Raw genomic sequence first — 12,985 nt, forward strand, 5'->3', positions numbered from 1 at the left:
CCTGTGCCTTTACCTAAGGATCTTGGGGCATCTTCCTAGAACCTTTTTCGCCTGCAGAACTAATGGCTGATGTTTACTGGCATGATGATGACTGTGGTAGATCCACGACAGCAGAGCGTTCATAGACTCTGCCCTTTCTGTCCAGCCTTCAGCAATGTCCTGTCAGCTCTAATCCTGTCACCTCCAGCCAGCTAATGACCCAGTATTGACAAGTTGGTGTCGCTACTGATCAGGCATCAATCCTGTTGCCTAGCAGCAGCTCCTGTGCTGCAACCGTTCCTGTCCTCCCTGCTCCCTGGCACCAACCCATACAAAGTCTAAGTCAATGCACTGAGAAAGCACCATGCCCTAGAGGTTGCTTTAAAGAGTTTAGGGGGAGCTATGTGCCCAGCAAAACTTAAGACCAACCTCATGAGGTCAAATGGGTGAGAAGTCCACTAGGCTGCCATTGCTATTAAAAGTGTAAGATATGCCCTCCTGGACCAAACTAAAACTCAGTTTAGTCCTCTTTCCTACAGTAGCTGGCCGGGTGCCTCCAGGAAGCCCCAAAGCAGGTGAGTAAGAAGTTGGCCCTGCCCATGTTTTTTGTATGTAGCATCTAGTACTCAGGGATACACTGTCCCTGAACATGGGAGTTTCTCTTGAGCAACTACAGCAGTACAAAGATCCATGACTTTGTTTAATCCAGGGCTGGGTGAGGAAACCTTTGACCCTCCAGATGTTCTAGTTACAGGTAGGTAGTCGTGTTGGTCTGCCGTAGTCGAAACAAAATAAAAAAAATTCCTTCCAGTAGCACCTTGGAGACCAGCTAAGTTTGTTATTGGTATGAGCTTTTGTGTGCATGCACACTTTTTCAGATACACCGAAACAGAAGTCACCAGACCCTTATATATAGTGAGAGGGTGGGGAGGGGTATTACTCAGAAGGGTGGTGGGAATGGGTGGTTGATGACTGTTAACGACTGCAGTTGGTCTTACAGGAAAAAGCAAGGGGTGAGATGGCTAACAATAGCTTTATATAATGAGATAAGAATCCAATGTCTCTATTCAGATCAGGTCTCTCCATGGTTTTAAGTTTGGTAATAAGTTGCAATTCAGCAACTTCTCTTTCCAGTCTATTTCTGAAATTCTTTTGTAATAAGACAGCTACTTTGAGATCTTGTATAGAATGTCCTGGGAGATTGAAGTGTTCTCCTACTGGTTTCTCTGTCTTCATTCCTCCAGATGTTGTTGGAGAACAACTGCCACCAACCCTGACCATGCATGGTGGAGCTGATGGGAGTTGTAATCCAACAAAGCCTGGAGGGTCACCCACCCCTGGATTAAACAAAGTTATGGATCTTGCTACTGCTGTCTAATCCATAATAATAATAACAATAATAATAATAATAACAAGAATAATAGTAATAATAAATGCACCGAACACCATCTAAGCTTGTGGCCCTCGTGTGCTCTCACATTTCCCTCCTATGTTCCTGTATGTCCAAGTAGGTGATAATCCAGATATTTAAAGACTAGGTTAATAGCTGAAGCGGTTAAGGATACATCTTCTCCATTCTTCCTTGTTTCATTTTATTTTGTATCATTTTGGCCTACTTCTTGTCCTGGCATCAATTCACCTTTGGCTCCTGCACTCTAAACCTGGTGGTTGGAATGTTGAGGGATCCACATACCTGAGTGACCTTTTCGGTGACGTTCTGCGTGCGCTCCGTCACCTTGTGGGGTGCGATGATTTCAATCTCCGTGGTAGAGCCTGAGCGATGTTTCTCTAGGTTGAACTCCACAAAGTTGAGGGTGAACTGGGGGATCTGACTGATTGTTCTGTATTTCATAAGGTCGGAGTCTGAGGTGGAATTCTGGTTGGGCTTGACATGGGACGCCTCTGAAGGGGAAACAGGGAGGAAGGGAATTAAAATTTCATCGCCAGCTTGTCAATAAAATTCACAACTGATGGCATCAGTGCCTAGAACTCCACATATGCAGGAAGTCAGAACAACTCACTTTCTACTGCCAAGCAGACAGGAGAACAGGATCATGAGATCATTCTTGCCCCCCAACATATGGGACACTGCAGTTTTGCTTTGGTGGTATTTACCAGAAATATAAAGTTTTGAGATAAGGGACCTATATTCTATTCTGTGAGGTGGTGATACTTTGAATTAGGGAAACAGCACTGTGAAACGAGTGACAATATGGCAAAATTCAACTCTGGTCAAGGATGGTGGGATGTCTAGTCAAACATCCAGAGGGTCACATTGGCCCCATCCCTGTTGTAAAGTCCTCCCTATCAAGTTTAGTATAAATAGATGGTAGTGGGCATTTTGCTCAAATCCCTAACAGATACAAGAAGAGTTGAAAATATGTTACACAAGTGATAAGGGTCATAAAATACATAATTTTGTGGAATCAACCCAGGAGCAGATATTCTTCAAACTTCTGTCCCTTTCCGCTCCCTCCCAGTTTAATGCTGCCTGCTGTACTGTTAATGTCAAGGGGCTGGTCACTTCCCCTTCTAAATTAAATAATTCTGGCTTCGCCACAAGCTGGAGAATATTATGGTGCCAACTATAATCACAGAAAGGGACGCGAGTGGCACTGTGGGTTAAACCACAGAGCCTAGGACTTGCTGATCAGAAGGTCAGCAGTTCGAATCCTCGCCGACGCGGTGAGCTCCCATTGCTCGGTCCCTGCTCCTGCCAACCTAGCAGTTCGAAAGGACGTCAAAGTGCAAGTAGATAAATAGGTACGGCTCCGGCGGGAAGGTAAACGGTGTTTCTGTGCGCTGCTCTGGTTCGCCAGAAGTGGCTTAGTCATGCCGGCCACATGACCCGGAAGCTGTACGCCGGCTCCCTTGGCCCATAAAGTGAGATGAGCACCACAACCCCAGAGTCGGCCACGACTGGACCTAATGGTCAGGGGTCCCTTTACCTTTATAATCACAGAGGTTATTTGGTCCATCGCTTTTGGCAGTGGCGGGGTGGCTGCTCATTGAGTATTTTTATGAATATTAAAAAGAGACCTGTGAGGTGCCAGATTAAAAATAAGGGCCTATCCAAGATGTAGGTCTGGCCTGGCTAATTTGCAGTGTCTTGAAATCATGAATTGTGCTATGGCATCTATTTAACATTTCCTGGTTGTTGTTTAGGCTCGCCAACCAAGTATATGTTTGGGGGCATGGAGCAAAATTGGAAGAGAGCCAGAAGCTGTTTCCCATTTGCTCCTGCCCACTCACAGGAATGAATGTGCCTTTCCCCTCTCCATTTCTTGTCTCCTTCTGTATGTAGGGCACAGGGATAAGGGGCAGGGAACTGAACTCTGGTTTGCTTCAGAACTCCCAACATTCAGTTGAGAGATCTACCGATACAATGAACTGGACCCTTGATACGCAAGAACTTCTTTTAGTGGGTTTGTTTCCCTACAAAAAAGGGGCTTTCTAAAAGCCAAGGAAGAAATGTTTAGACATTGTCATGTGTGCAGATAACAACTCTGTCGTCAGCTTACTAAATTGGGGAGCCCCATGCCTAGCCACGTTCTGCAAGGATTATCAGGCCCCAAAAGGGAACACAATCAACAACAGCCCAATGGCACATAGTAGTTAGAATGAGTACTTGGGCATGCATGCTTTCCCCCTACCTGAGTTTGCCCTCCTTTCCCTGAATTTTCTCTGGAACTCAGACCTTGCAGCCTCCAAACTCTCCAAGGAGGAGACCTGGCGGAGGCTATGGAAGCTGCCCCCAAGATGGAACCGGCCCAAACCCCTGGCAGGGCGCGACCCTCGGAGCCCTAGAGAAGGCAGCTCTTGCGCTGGGGCGGAGTGTCGCACTTCAGTGTCAGATGCCGTCTCCAGGCTCGATCTCCTCTCCTTCCCCAGCAGTGCTTCAGTCTCAGATTGGACACAGTTCTCCATGGACACAGTCTTCAACTCCCTCAGCTTTAAGGAGTCCCCTCCAGGCTTTAAGACAGCCAGGAAGAAAGTGTTTCATTAAGAGGAGCTCTTGAATGTTTAAAAGCAACAGAAGAGGGGAGGAACAAAGGAAGGAGAAAGGAATGGGAGGTCCTGGGCAATGGGCTGATCTCCACATTGGAGTATCTTCTCAGCGCAAGTCATTCCACTGCCTGGTTGCAAATATTTGGATGGGTGACTGGCTGCCTGGGAGCCTCATGCATGGCCATGCCTTTGGTTCCATGATGGAAGAAAGGCAGGATAGGAATGCAAGGCAATATATACATAAATTTGCATCGTTCCATGTGATACTGGTGCTTCACATTTACACATACTCAAAGCATTTCACATGCATTATCTCAGTAATCTCCTCCCAACTGCTCTCTAGGTAGGTCAGTACTATCACTCCCATATTACAGATAGGGACAATAAGACTATGAGACCAGTGCCTTACCTAAAGCCTACCTAATGATTTAGTGTCAGAGGTGATTTGAACCAGGATCGTCTTGGTTTTTTAGCTCAAGGCTCATCCACACTTTCGCTTGACCCACATTTTGACCATATCATGTACTGAGTAATTCCTCCTAATCCAATGTCTTTTTTGTTGTTGTTCCACCACTGTCGCCTGGGAAAATCTGATATTACCTGATGAATTGAAGCTTGATTAAATAAAATCTGTCTTTGGATTTTTCTGTACATTTGATAAGATCTGAGTCAGTGGGTAAGATCATCTGTCCTCAAGGCACAGCCGCGGAACAACAAGAAAAGGTCTCGGACCCAGGGAGAATTAATCGCTACACAATACTCTGATAATCAGTACACTGCATGCCACCATTACTTTAAAGGAATAATATACCTCTAGTTCTTATTCACTTTTCACTAATGATGCAACCAGGTCCCCCCACCCCACTGAGAAAATGTCAGAAGAAGTCAATATTCCCTGCAATTCTCCTACAGTTACCTTTTCTTTAAGACATATTCCCATAGGTGAAATCACGATATGACCACAGGGAATGTAATCATTGAAACTAGCACGGCATTTTCTATGGCTAAATTTCAGTTTTATCCTGGCAACCTACAAGTATTTCAAGAAAATGGCTTTTTTATGTCCATGGTGTCTGCCTGCATGTGGCCACATTTGTCCATAAACACTAGCCATATGCAGTCTCTACGAGAGTTTAAAAAAGGGGCTGGGGCTGGAATAAGGGTGAAAAAAGGTGTCTCCCTCCTACTAAAATGCTGTTCATTTATGAGATTCACTACTACCAGGGCCTGGCATCTTTACACTGCTTATAGTGCCTTCATTACCGTAAAGAAAGCAGCTCTCTAGCAGTTGTTGCTCATGTACAGGTGGTGTGATTAATATTGGCTGGTTGCAAGGAATGCTACAGAGGGCATCAATTCATTATCATTATAGGGAGGGGAAAGAAAATGTATGCTTGCTCCTAATGAATGTGTTTGCAGCTAGCACAGATTCTTCAGGAAGTAAAAGCCAATAGCCTCCCCTACTAAATCTGAGTCAATAAAGCAGATAAGTCAGGTGGGAGAAAGACCTGGCTCACGGGGGGTTCAGTCCTGGGGCTTATGCCGTGACATGAGCCAAGGGATTTGCTTTAAATAAATGAAGACATCTGGGGTTTCTCCCCTCCCCAGGCTGCAATATCTATGCAAGAGAATCCCTACCCCACCCCAATATCTTTGGGGTGTGTGTGCATGTGGTGGACAGACAGAATGCACCGAGATCTCCAGACAACGGAAGCACCACCTGTGCCAAAACAGTTATGCATCAGCAAGACATGTTGCAACTTTCCCTATCATGCAGTCCTGGAAGGAGAATGGAGCCTTTCCAAAGGAAGCCCGTTTATCTGGAGATGCAGTCGTTTGCAGCAGGAACACAGCAATATATGGGGGCAGTCATGGCGGTAGCAATCTGCTCATAACTTGGGTAGAGTCCACAATCAGGTTTCCAGGCACCGTGGACAATTTTAATGCAGTGAGCATGCAGAAAACGACAATCTGCTTCCACTCATACACACTCCCCCTTGCAATATCACAGGAGGAACTTGTGGGAGATTAGCAGTCAAACCTAACAAATGCATCTTCTTACTAGTTGGCACGAGAAGGGGCTACGCCCACAGAGCTGCGCTGCCAATAGGCAGATACCGAGACCATAGAAATACAATTGGTAGAGAGGGTTCTGTGTGATGTCATTTCCCCTCTGCTCCTGGAGAGGAAGGAGCATGTAGTGATTACCTGCTTCTTCCTCCCTCCTTTTCATTTGGCCAGTGTTGGGTGCAGACATACCTCTGCTTGCTCCAGCTTTTGGCACATGCCCAAACTGGTAATACAGTAAATAGAAGTACTGTATTTTGCCTGCATCGTGTTGACTGCTACTGTTGCTGTGAACCAATGCTTCTTATTTTTAAACTTTACAAGTTGTTGCCTGATTCTTTGCAAAGCAGGGTAGGAAAGAGAATCCAGTTCACTTCATAGCTGGAGTTGCTCAAAACAGCCCAGTTTCCATGCTTTTAATTTTTGCTGCCAAAGGTGAGATTGTTAAACTGTATTCAACCCACACACAAGGGCACTTGGAGGGATAAACTGCAACTGATACAGTATTTTTTGCTCTATAAGACTCACTTTTTCCCTCCTAAGAAGTAAGGGGAAATGTGTGTGCGTCTTATGTAGCGAATGCAGGCTGCGCAGCTATCCCAGAAGCCAGAACAGCAAGAGGGATTGCTGCTTTCACTGCGCAGCGATCCCTCTTGCTGTTCTGGCTTCTGAGATCCAGAATATTTTTTTTTTCTTGTTTTCCTCCTCCAAAAACTAGGTGCGTCTTGTGGTCTGGTGCGTCTTATAGAGCGAAAAACACGGTATATCCTCTTCCTACTGTCACTGGGCTCTCCATGTCCCTTTCCCTGGTCCTGAAAAGATGTGTAAACTCAGATCGTTCCTCCACATTAGAACTGCTGTTCTCCAGAGAAGTACTGCCACTGTTCATTCCATACACAAATTTCATATATTTGTTTTTATGTTCAGTGGGGCTGTCAGGGCAAGACTTGGGGCCAGAGATCTAGGGTCACACTCTGCAGAAGGATGAAAAGGGTTCCCCCAAACAGAGCAGGGCACGCTGGACATTACCACCTAAAGAGGGGTTCCTGATGCAAGACCATTAAAATCTAAAGTTACCTAACTGCACTGCTGCTGCTGAAGTTAAATGATTACCTGATCTCTTTAACCAAATAATATACCTATCCAAATTACATCATCACATAAGCAAGCCAATGAGGTGGAGTGGTTATCACAGTGTCAGACCAGGGCAACCTGGGTTCGGATCCTCACTCAGCCATGATGCTCCCTGGGAGACACTGGGCCTAATCGACCTCACAGGGTTGTTGTAAATATAAAATGGGGGGTGGCAAAGAACCATGTATGCCACTCTCATCCCACTGAGGGTGGGCTGGATAAAATAAAATGAAATAAGTCTGTTTGCACAAATGGACACCTTCTGAGTTTATGAAAATACTGATACCAAGCGCCTTTATTGATATTTTCAATAAAAAACAAACAAACCCAGAAACAACAGCCTAACCTTCCTATTTCTCCAATACCGTGCAGTTCTCTACTACCCCAGGTAAGGTGAAAAGCCTGCTAGCTCCCTACTTCCCATGGAATTCTCCTTTCCTAATTCCGTGGAGTGGTTGAATTAAGTATACTGGATGGGAAGTTTCTGGTTTTGTTAGTTTCAAGCCTAAGGAACCTTTAAAAAAGACAAGAAAAGATATTATGCACTAAAAATAATTTTAAAGCAGGTAGTTGGGGGAATTGACACCAGCCAATACGTTCCTGCGGCAGTCACATCAAACCTACATAAATCTATCACAGCAATGCTGGTAACAGTACTGGGGACTAGTTTTGGTGGTGACTTAGCATGACCTGAATCTATAAGAAAGCCTGCAAAATTTGTTTGACCCCCATATTGTAGCAAGCCAAAAGGAAAGAAGAAGGAAGAAGGAAGAAGGAAGGAAGGAGAAGGAAGAAGAAGGAGAAGAGGAGGAAGAAGAAGACATGTACTATTAGCACTGGGCAGGGGTAGAGAATATGTGGCCCTCTAGGTGCTGTTGGACTCCAACTCCCATAAGCCTTAGCCAGCATGGCCAGTGGTCAGGAATGATGGGAGCTGCAGTCCAGCAGCATTTGCAAGGCCACAGGCTCCCCACCCCTGACATGGGATCTTCGCAGCTCAGTATAATGTCATGCAATCTGCCAGCCTCTCCCTTGGTGTGTTGTTCCTAATACCATGTGCTTTTGTTTTCAACATGCCTTGAGCATTTAATGGCAGGGAGTAGCCTTCTACCCAGTGGCGTAGCGTGGGTTGTCAGTACCCGGGGCAAGGCAAGTAATTTGCGCCCCCTAACCCGTGGATTTGCGCCCCCTAACCCGTGGATTTGTGCCCCCTAACCCGTGGATTTGCCCAAACCCCAGATGTTGCGCCCGGTGCGGCCGGCCCCCCCTGCACCCCCCACGCTACGCCACTGCTTCTACCCATGTCTAGAACCCTTGAGATGCAGAGATAGGGACTTCTATAGGGACCTATATATCTAGATAGGGACCTATGGGAAATCTACATCCTATATACCTTGAAAGCATAGTATTCCAAATAGCCAAAGCTAACACCTCAAGCAACGCCAGAGCTGCCCAGTTACTCTCTAGAAAATGCAGCGATCCTCTGAGTTTCTTTATCCTCGTTAAAAAACAAAACCTAAAACCTTTGGCAGTGCAGCTGAAACCTCTTGTCTGGTGTTACCTGGAACGTTTTCAGCCGGGAGGATCAGAATAACAGCATTCTCTCAACAAGCAACTGATGACGAGCTAAAAAGAGGCTTGCTTCTTTCTCTAGCAACTATTCTAGGCACAATTGTTTTCACTTCGAATGCACCATTAATTTTTAATTAATTAATATTTTTACTCAGAGTGCAGAGAAGAGTAACAAGATGCCGCATGCGCCTCGTCGCTGCCATGCAGACGTTTGCCATAGGTTCGCCAGCGTTTGGATTCTAGTTCTTTTTGTCCGTGCCTAAATGTGATTGTAAGAAGTTACCTGGGTAAAAGGGATGCAATTTTATCACCACAACTCCTTTCTAATCAACCAGCACAAATTTGTCCCCCACTCCGTTTACACAATTCTCTTTGTCTTTTAAGATTCTGTGACTGCTGCGCTTTGTGTTATATCCTCAGGAAATCTATGATTCAGATTGCCCTTGTTTTTTCTTTTTCCTAAACAGAGATAACAGCAGCCAGCAGGGAGTCTGAATTAGATCAAGATCACAGTGCTAAGGGAGGTTCTCCTCCCTCCCCCCTCTAAATCCTCTCCACTCACAGACCATTTTCTCAATTAAAATCACACACACACACGCCAAAGCTGCTGCAAGCAAGCAGCAGCAGGGGTGTGTGTGTGTGTGTGTGTGTACTGTGAAAATGGCACAGAGAGGACGAGAAAGCCTCTTCCCACAGTTCCATGTTCCAAATTCCCACCCACTATTTTATATATATATTAAAAATGCAGGAGAACCCAATCACAGATCTAGGGTGGCCAAATACAAAATTGATTCCTGCATTGCATGGGGTTGGACTAGATGACCCCACGGCGTCCCTTCCAGCTCTACATTTCTATGATTCTATGAAAAGGGGACTGGGCTCCTGGTTCTTTAATAGTTGTGCAGACTAGGGTATTTTGGCAGGTGCAGATGGACAATTCCTTCCTCTGCAGAGAAATTAAAGGTTCAAGAGTCCATTCTGCCCCATGCCTTTTTGCACACACACCCCGACTTCCCATCTACAACGGCTCTGGCGACATTCTTGGCAGTAGCCTTTGCCCTCTAATGGCCTGATTTAGAATGGCTTAAATTAAAAGCATATCAACCTCAATGCCTGCGCCTGCTTAGGCTCAAACCAGACATCTTTAGCATTATGGATTCCAAACACATCTGGTTGTTGGAAAGCATTAAATACTAGGTACCAGTGGGCAAGAGAACAGGCTGATTTTCATCTAGATTGTCGCTCTTGAGAAGGGGAGGTCTAACTCTTCCCTACAGCCTCCAAGCGTCCCTATTTTCCAGGGATAGTCCCAGATTTACAGAAGCTTTCCTGCTTTCTAACTTGATCCCGGAATGTCCTGCTTTTCCTTAGGACGTCCCTGTTTTCATTGGAGAAATGTTGGGGGGGTATGGAGTTATGTGACCCTTGAGGAGATAGGTAACTACCGTCTTTTTTGCTCTATAAGACTCACTTTTTCCCTCCTAAAAAGTAAGGGGAAATGTGTGTGCCTCTTATGGAGTGAATGCAGGCTGCGCAGCTATCCCAGAAGCCAAAACAGCAAGAGGGATTACTGCTTTTACTGCACAGCGATTCCTCTTGCTGTTCCGGCTTCTGAGGTTCAGAATATTTTTTTTCTTGTTTTCCTCCTCCAAAAACTAGGTGCGTCTTGTGGTCTGGTGCGTCTTATAGAGCGAAAAATACGGTATCTCCTTTAGAAGACATCTGAAGGCAGCCCTGTATGGGGATTTTTTTATGTATAATGTTTTTTTAAAAAAAATGTTTTTATATCTGTTGGAAGCCACCGCACCCAGCTGGGGCACCCCAGTCAGATGGGCAGGGTATAAATATAATAATAATAATAATAATAATAATAATAATAATAATAATAATAGGACATTCCTATTTTCATCGGAGAAGTGTTGGGGGGGCGTGTTTTCCCTCCTCAGCTGCCGCCACAATGAAAACTGCTCTGGCACAAGGCAAGGAGGCTTAGGGGAGAAGCTCCTGCACATTCCCTTTGCGCAGGAACAGCAAGAGCATGCCCAAAAGACCGGGAGCTTCAGGGATCACAACATGCCTCAGCTTCCACAGGCCAGAGACTGAGGGCTCATCCATGCGTCCCCCTGGTTCTGCTGCTTTCTCCAGCGGGAAACCGCTCCCCAGAGCTCGGTCAGAGCAAACGGCAATTCAAGTTCTCTGCGGACTGCCTTTCGTATTGATTTATCGCCAAAGAGCGGGTTTTCCCTGGGAAAGGAGCAGAGCAAGGGGGAAACTGCTCAGATCCGTAATCTCTAGGTATGAGACAAGCAGTAGTGTGGATGAGTCCCGAGAGTGCTTCTACACTAAATACCGTATTTTTTCCTCTATAAGACTCACTTTTTCCCTCCTAAAAAGTAAGGGGAAATGTGTGCGCGTCTTATGGAGCCAATGCAGGCTGCGCAGCTATCACAGAAGCCAGAACAGCAAGAGGGATCGCTGCTTTCACTGCGCAGCGATCCCTCTTGCTGTTCTGGCTTCTGAGATCCAGAATATATTTTTTTCTTGTTTTCCTCCTCCAAAAACTAGGTGCGTCTTGTGGTCTGGTGCGTCTTATAGAGCGAAAAATACGGTACTTAGTGCGGAATTGCCATCAGCCAATCATTGTCTTCCCCATGCTTCTTCCAGCTTTTCTCAGATGCCCAAAATGCCAGCTTTCCCCCCAGAAGAATGAAAGAGCAGTGCAATCTCCGCAGGAAACCCACTGCGGAAATCTGGCACTATGATGTTTAAAAATTACTTCAGTGCTACTCTTCTGTCCTTTTGACATGGGCAGGGACCTTATCAGGAAAGGGAATCTGCTCTTCAAACATTCACTATAATCTTCGTAACGGTTGCCATTCAATAGCTCCATTTTTATTTTTTCAAAATATTTTAAAAATTAGTGCTCAATTAGTAATTTTTATTTGCAGATTTAAATTCTGGTGGATGCTTGCTGAGTTTCAAATGGGCCTATGCCATGCCCAGTGGTGTGGATGGAACATGTGTCAACACAGAGAAAGCACAATAGTCTCATAGGGAGGACAGTCAATTGCAATTTTGCTTGAAGTTTGCCAGAGGAGAGCAATGAATGGGTAGCACTAGAAGCCACACATCTGGATGCAGCCTGGTATGGTACAGGTGGTGTCATGCCCTTGTGGGATGTGCCGGACAGGATCGAATGTTTTCAAGCCCTATCCTCCCAGGATTTTGACTGCTCCTGTCGCATTGTCCTGGCCTAGCCGCAAGGAGACCTTGGCTCTTTCCCCTAATTTGCAGATGGAAGGTGTAGCAGGAGAGCCGAGGAACAGGGTGGGGGGTGGGGTGGGGGCTAACCAAATAGATGGGCTTATCATTATTATACAAAGTCTACGGTGAATGATTACCTTTCCATAGTCAATGGCTACTCCATCAAACTCAGTGGCAGTCAGAGATTTCCGCCGCAGTGTGAGACGTTGTAGGGGCGGGAGACTAAACTTCAAGCTCGTATTTTGACCTTGTTAAGAAAAGAAAAAGAAAAAAACACACACACACGAAACAAAAAGACACAAAAAAACCCAAATGTAACCTATCTGCAACATGCAACAGGCAAGGCAGTGGGGGGCTGGGGAAGGACAGTCAGGTTCAAAGACTAAAAAGCACACCTACAGACATGCGCAGCTGGCACAGTTGCATTGTGTTCTACCAGCTAGTTTTGCCGCATCTGGCAAAAAGCTTAGGAAAGTCTCAGAAGAAGCCACGGCGGTCCCAAGTCTCTGGGCAACAACACAAATTCTAGAGAAGAAGCAATGTTGTCCACTTAGAGACTTTTCCTTCCACGTCTCCACATAGACTTTGTATTCCTTCGCTGGCTTCTCAAGGCAACTGAATTCATAGACATGCCAAACTAAAGAGGCATCCAGAATTGGCAGCTAAAAATACTTCCTGTGTTGCTCTGGAAGACAGAAGAGCAACCCCTTTTCCATGCTACACACCTAATGATAGAATATGAAGGACAGAATCTCTAGCTACGGCTTAATTTTATCTGGTGCCTTGCTTGTACAAGGAGAATAGTGGCTTCATATGTATGGAAGGGGATCTTTAGATCCAAGTTATGGTACCATTTCTTGACAAAACTGTTGTGGGAGGAAATTCCCGCCCTTCCATCACAGCTTTCAGACAATGGCTTTTTCCGGTGATCACTGCATTTTTCTGGGTGATGAGCTTGCTG

The 12,985-nt window shown here is 45.6% G+C and overlaps 1 protein-coding gene across 4 annotated transcripts in view; it reads right to left on the bottom strand.

The window, feature by feature from the left end:
* The window catches only part of KCNH6 (potassium voltage-gated channel subfamily H member 6), a 124,056-nt gene that overhangs the window by 47,603 nt on the left and 63,468 nt on the right, over positions 1–12,985 (bottom strand). For 3 of the 4 annotated variants that reach the window (XM_083582455.1, XM_083582456.1, XM_083582457.1), the window contains 3 exons: positions 12,162–12,271; positions 3,633–3,951; positions 1,673–1,881 (listed from right to left, as the gene is read on the bottom strand). In XM_083582455.1, coding sequence (XP_083438581.1) covers positions 1,673–1,881; positions 3,633–3,951; positions 12,162–12,271 — 638 coding nt within the window. The remainder of the gene's footprint in view (positions 1–1,672; positions 1,882–3,632; positions 3,952–12,161; positions 12,272–12,985) is intronic. The other variant, XM_083582458.1, reaches the window with a different exon arrangement.

The sequence above is a fragment of the Podarcis filfolensis genome (assembly GCF_964270895.1).
Source record: "Podarcis filfolensis genome assembly, chromosome: 13".
Taxonomy (NCBI): Eukaryota; Metazoa; Chordata; class Lepidosauria; order Squamata; family Lacertidae; genus Podarcis; species Podarcis filfolensis.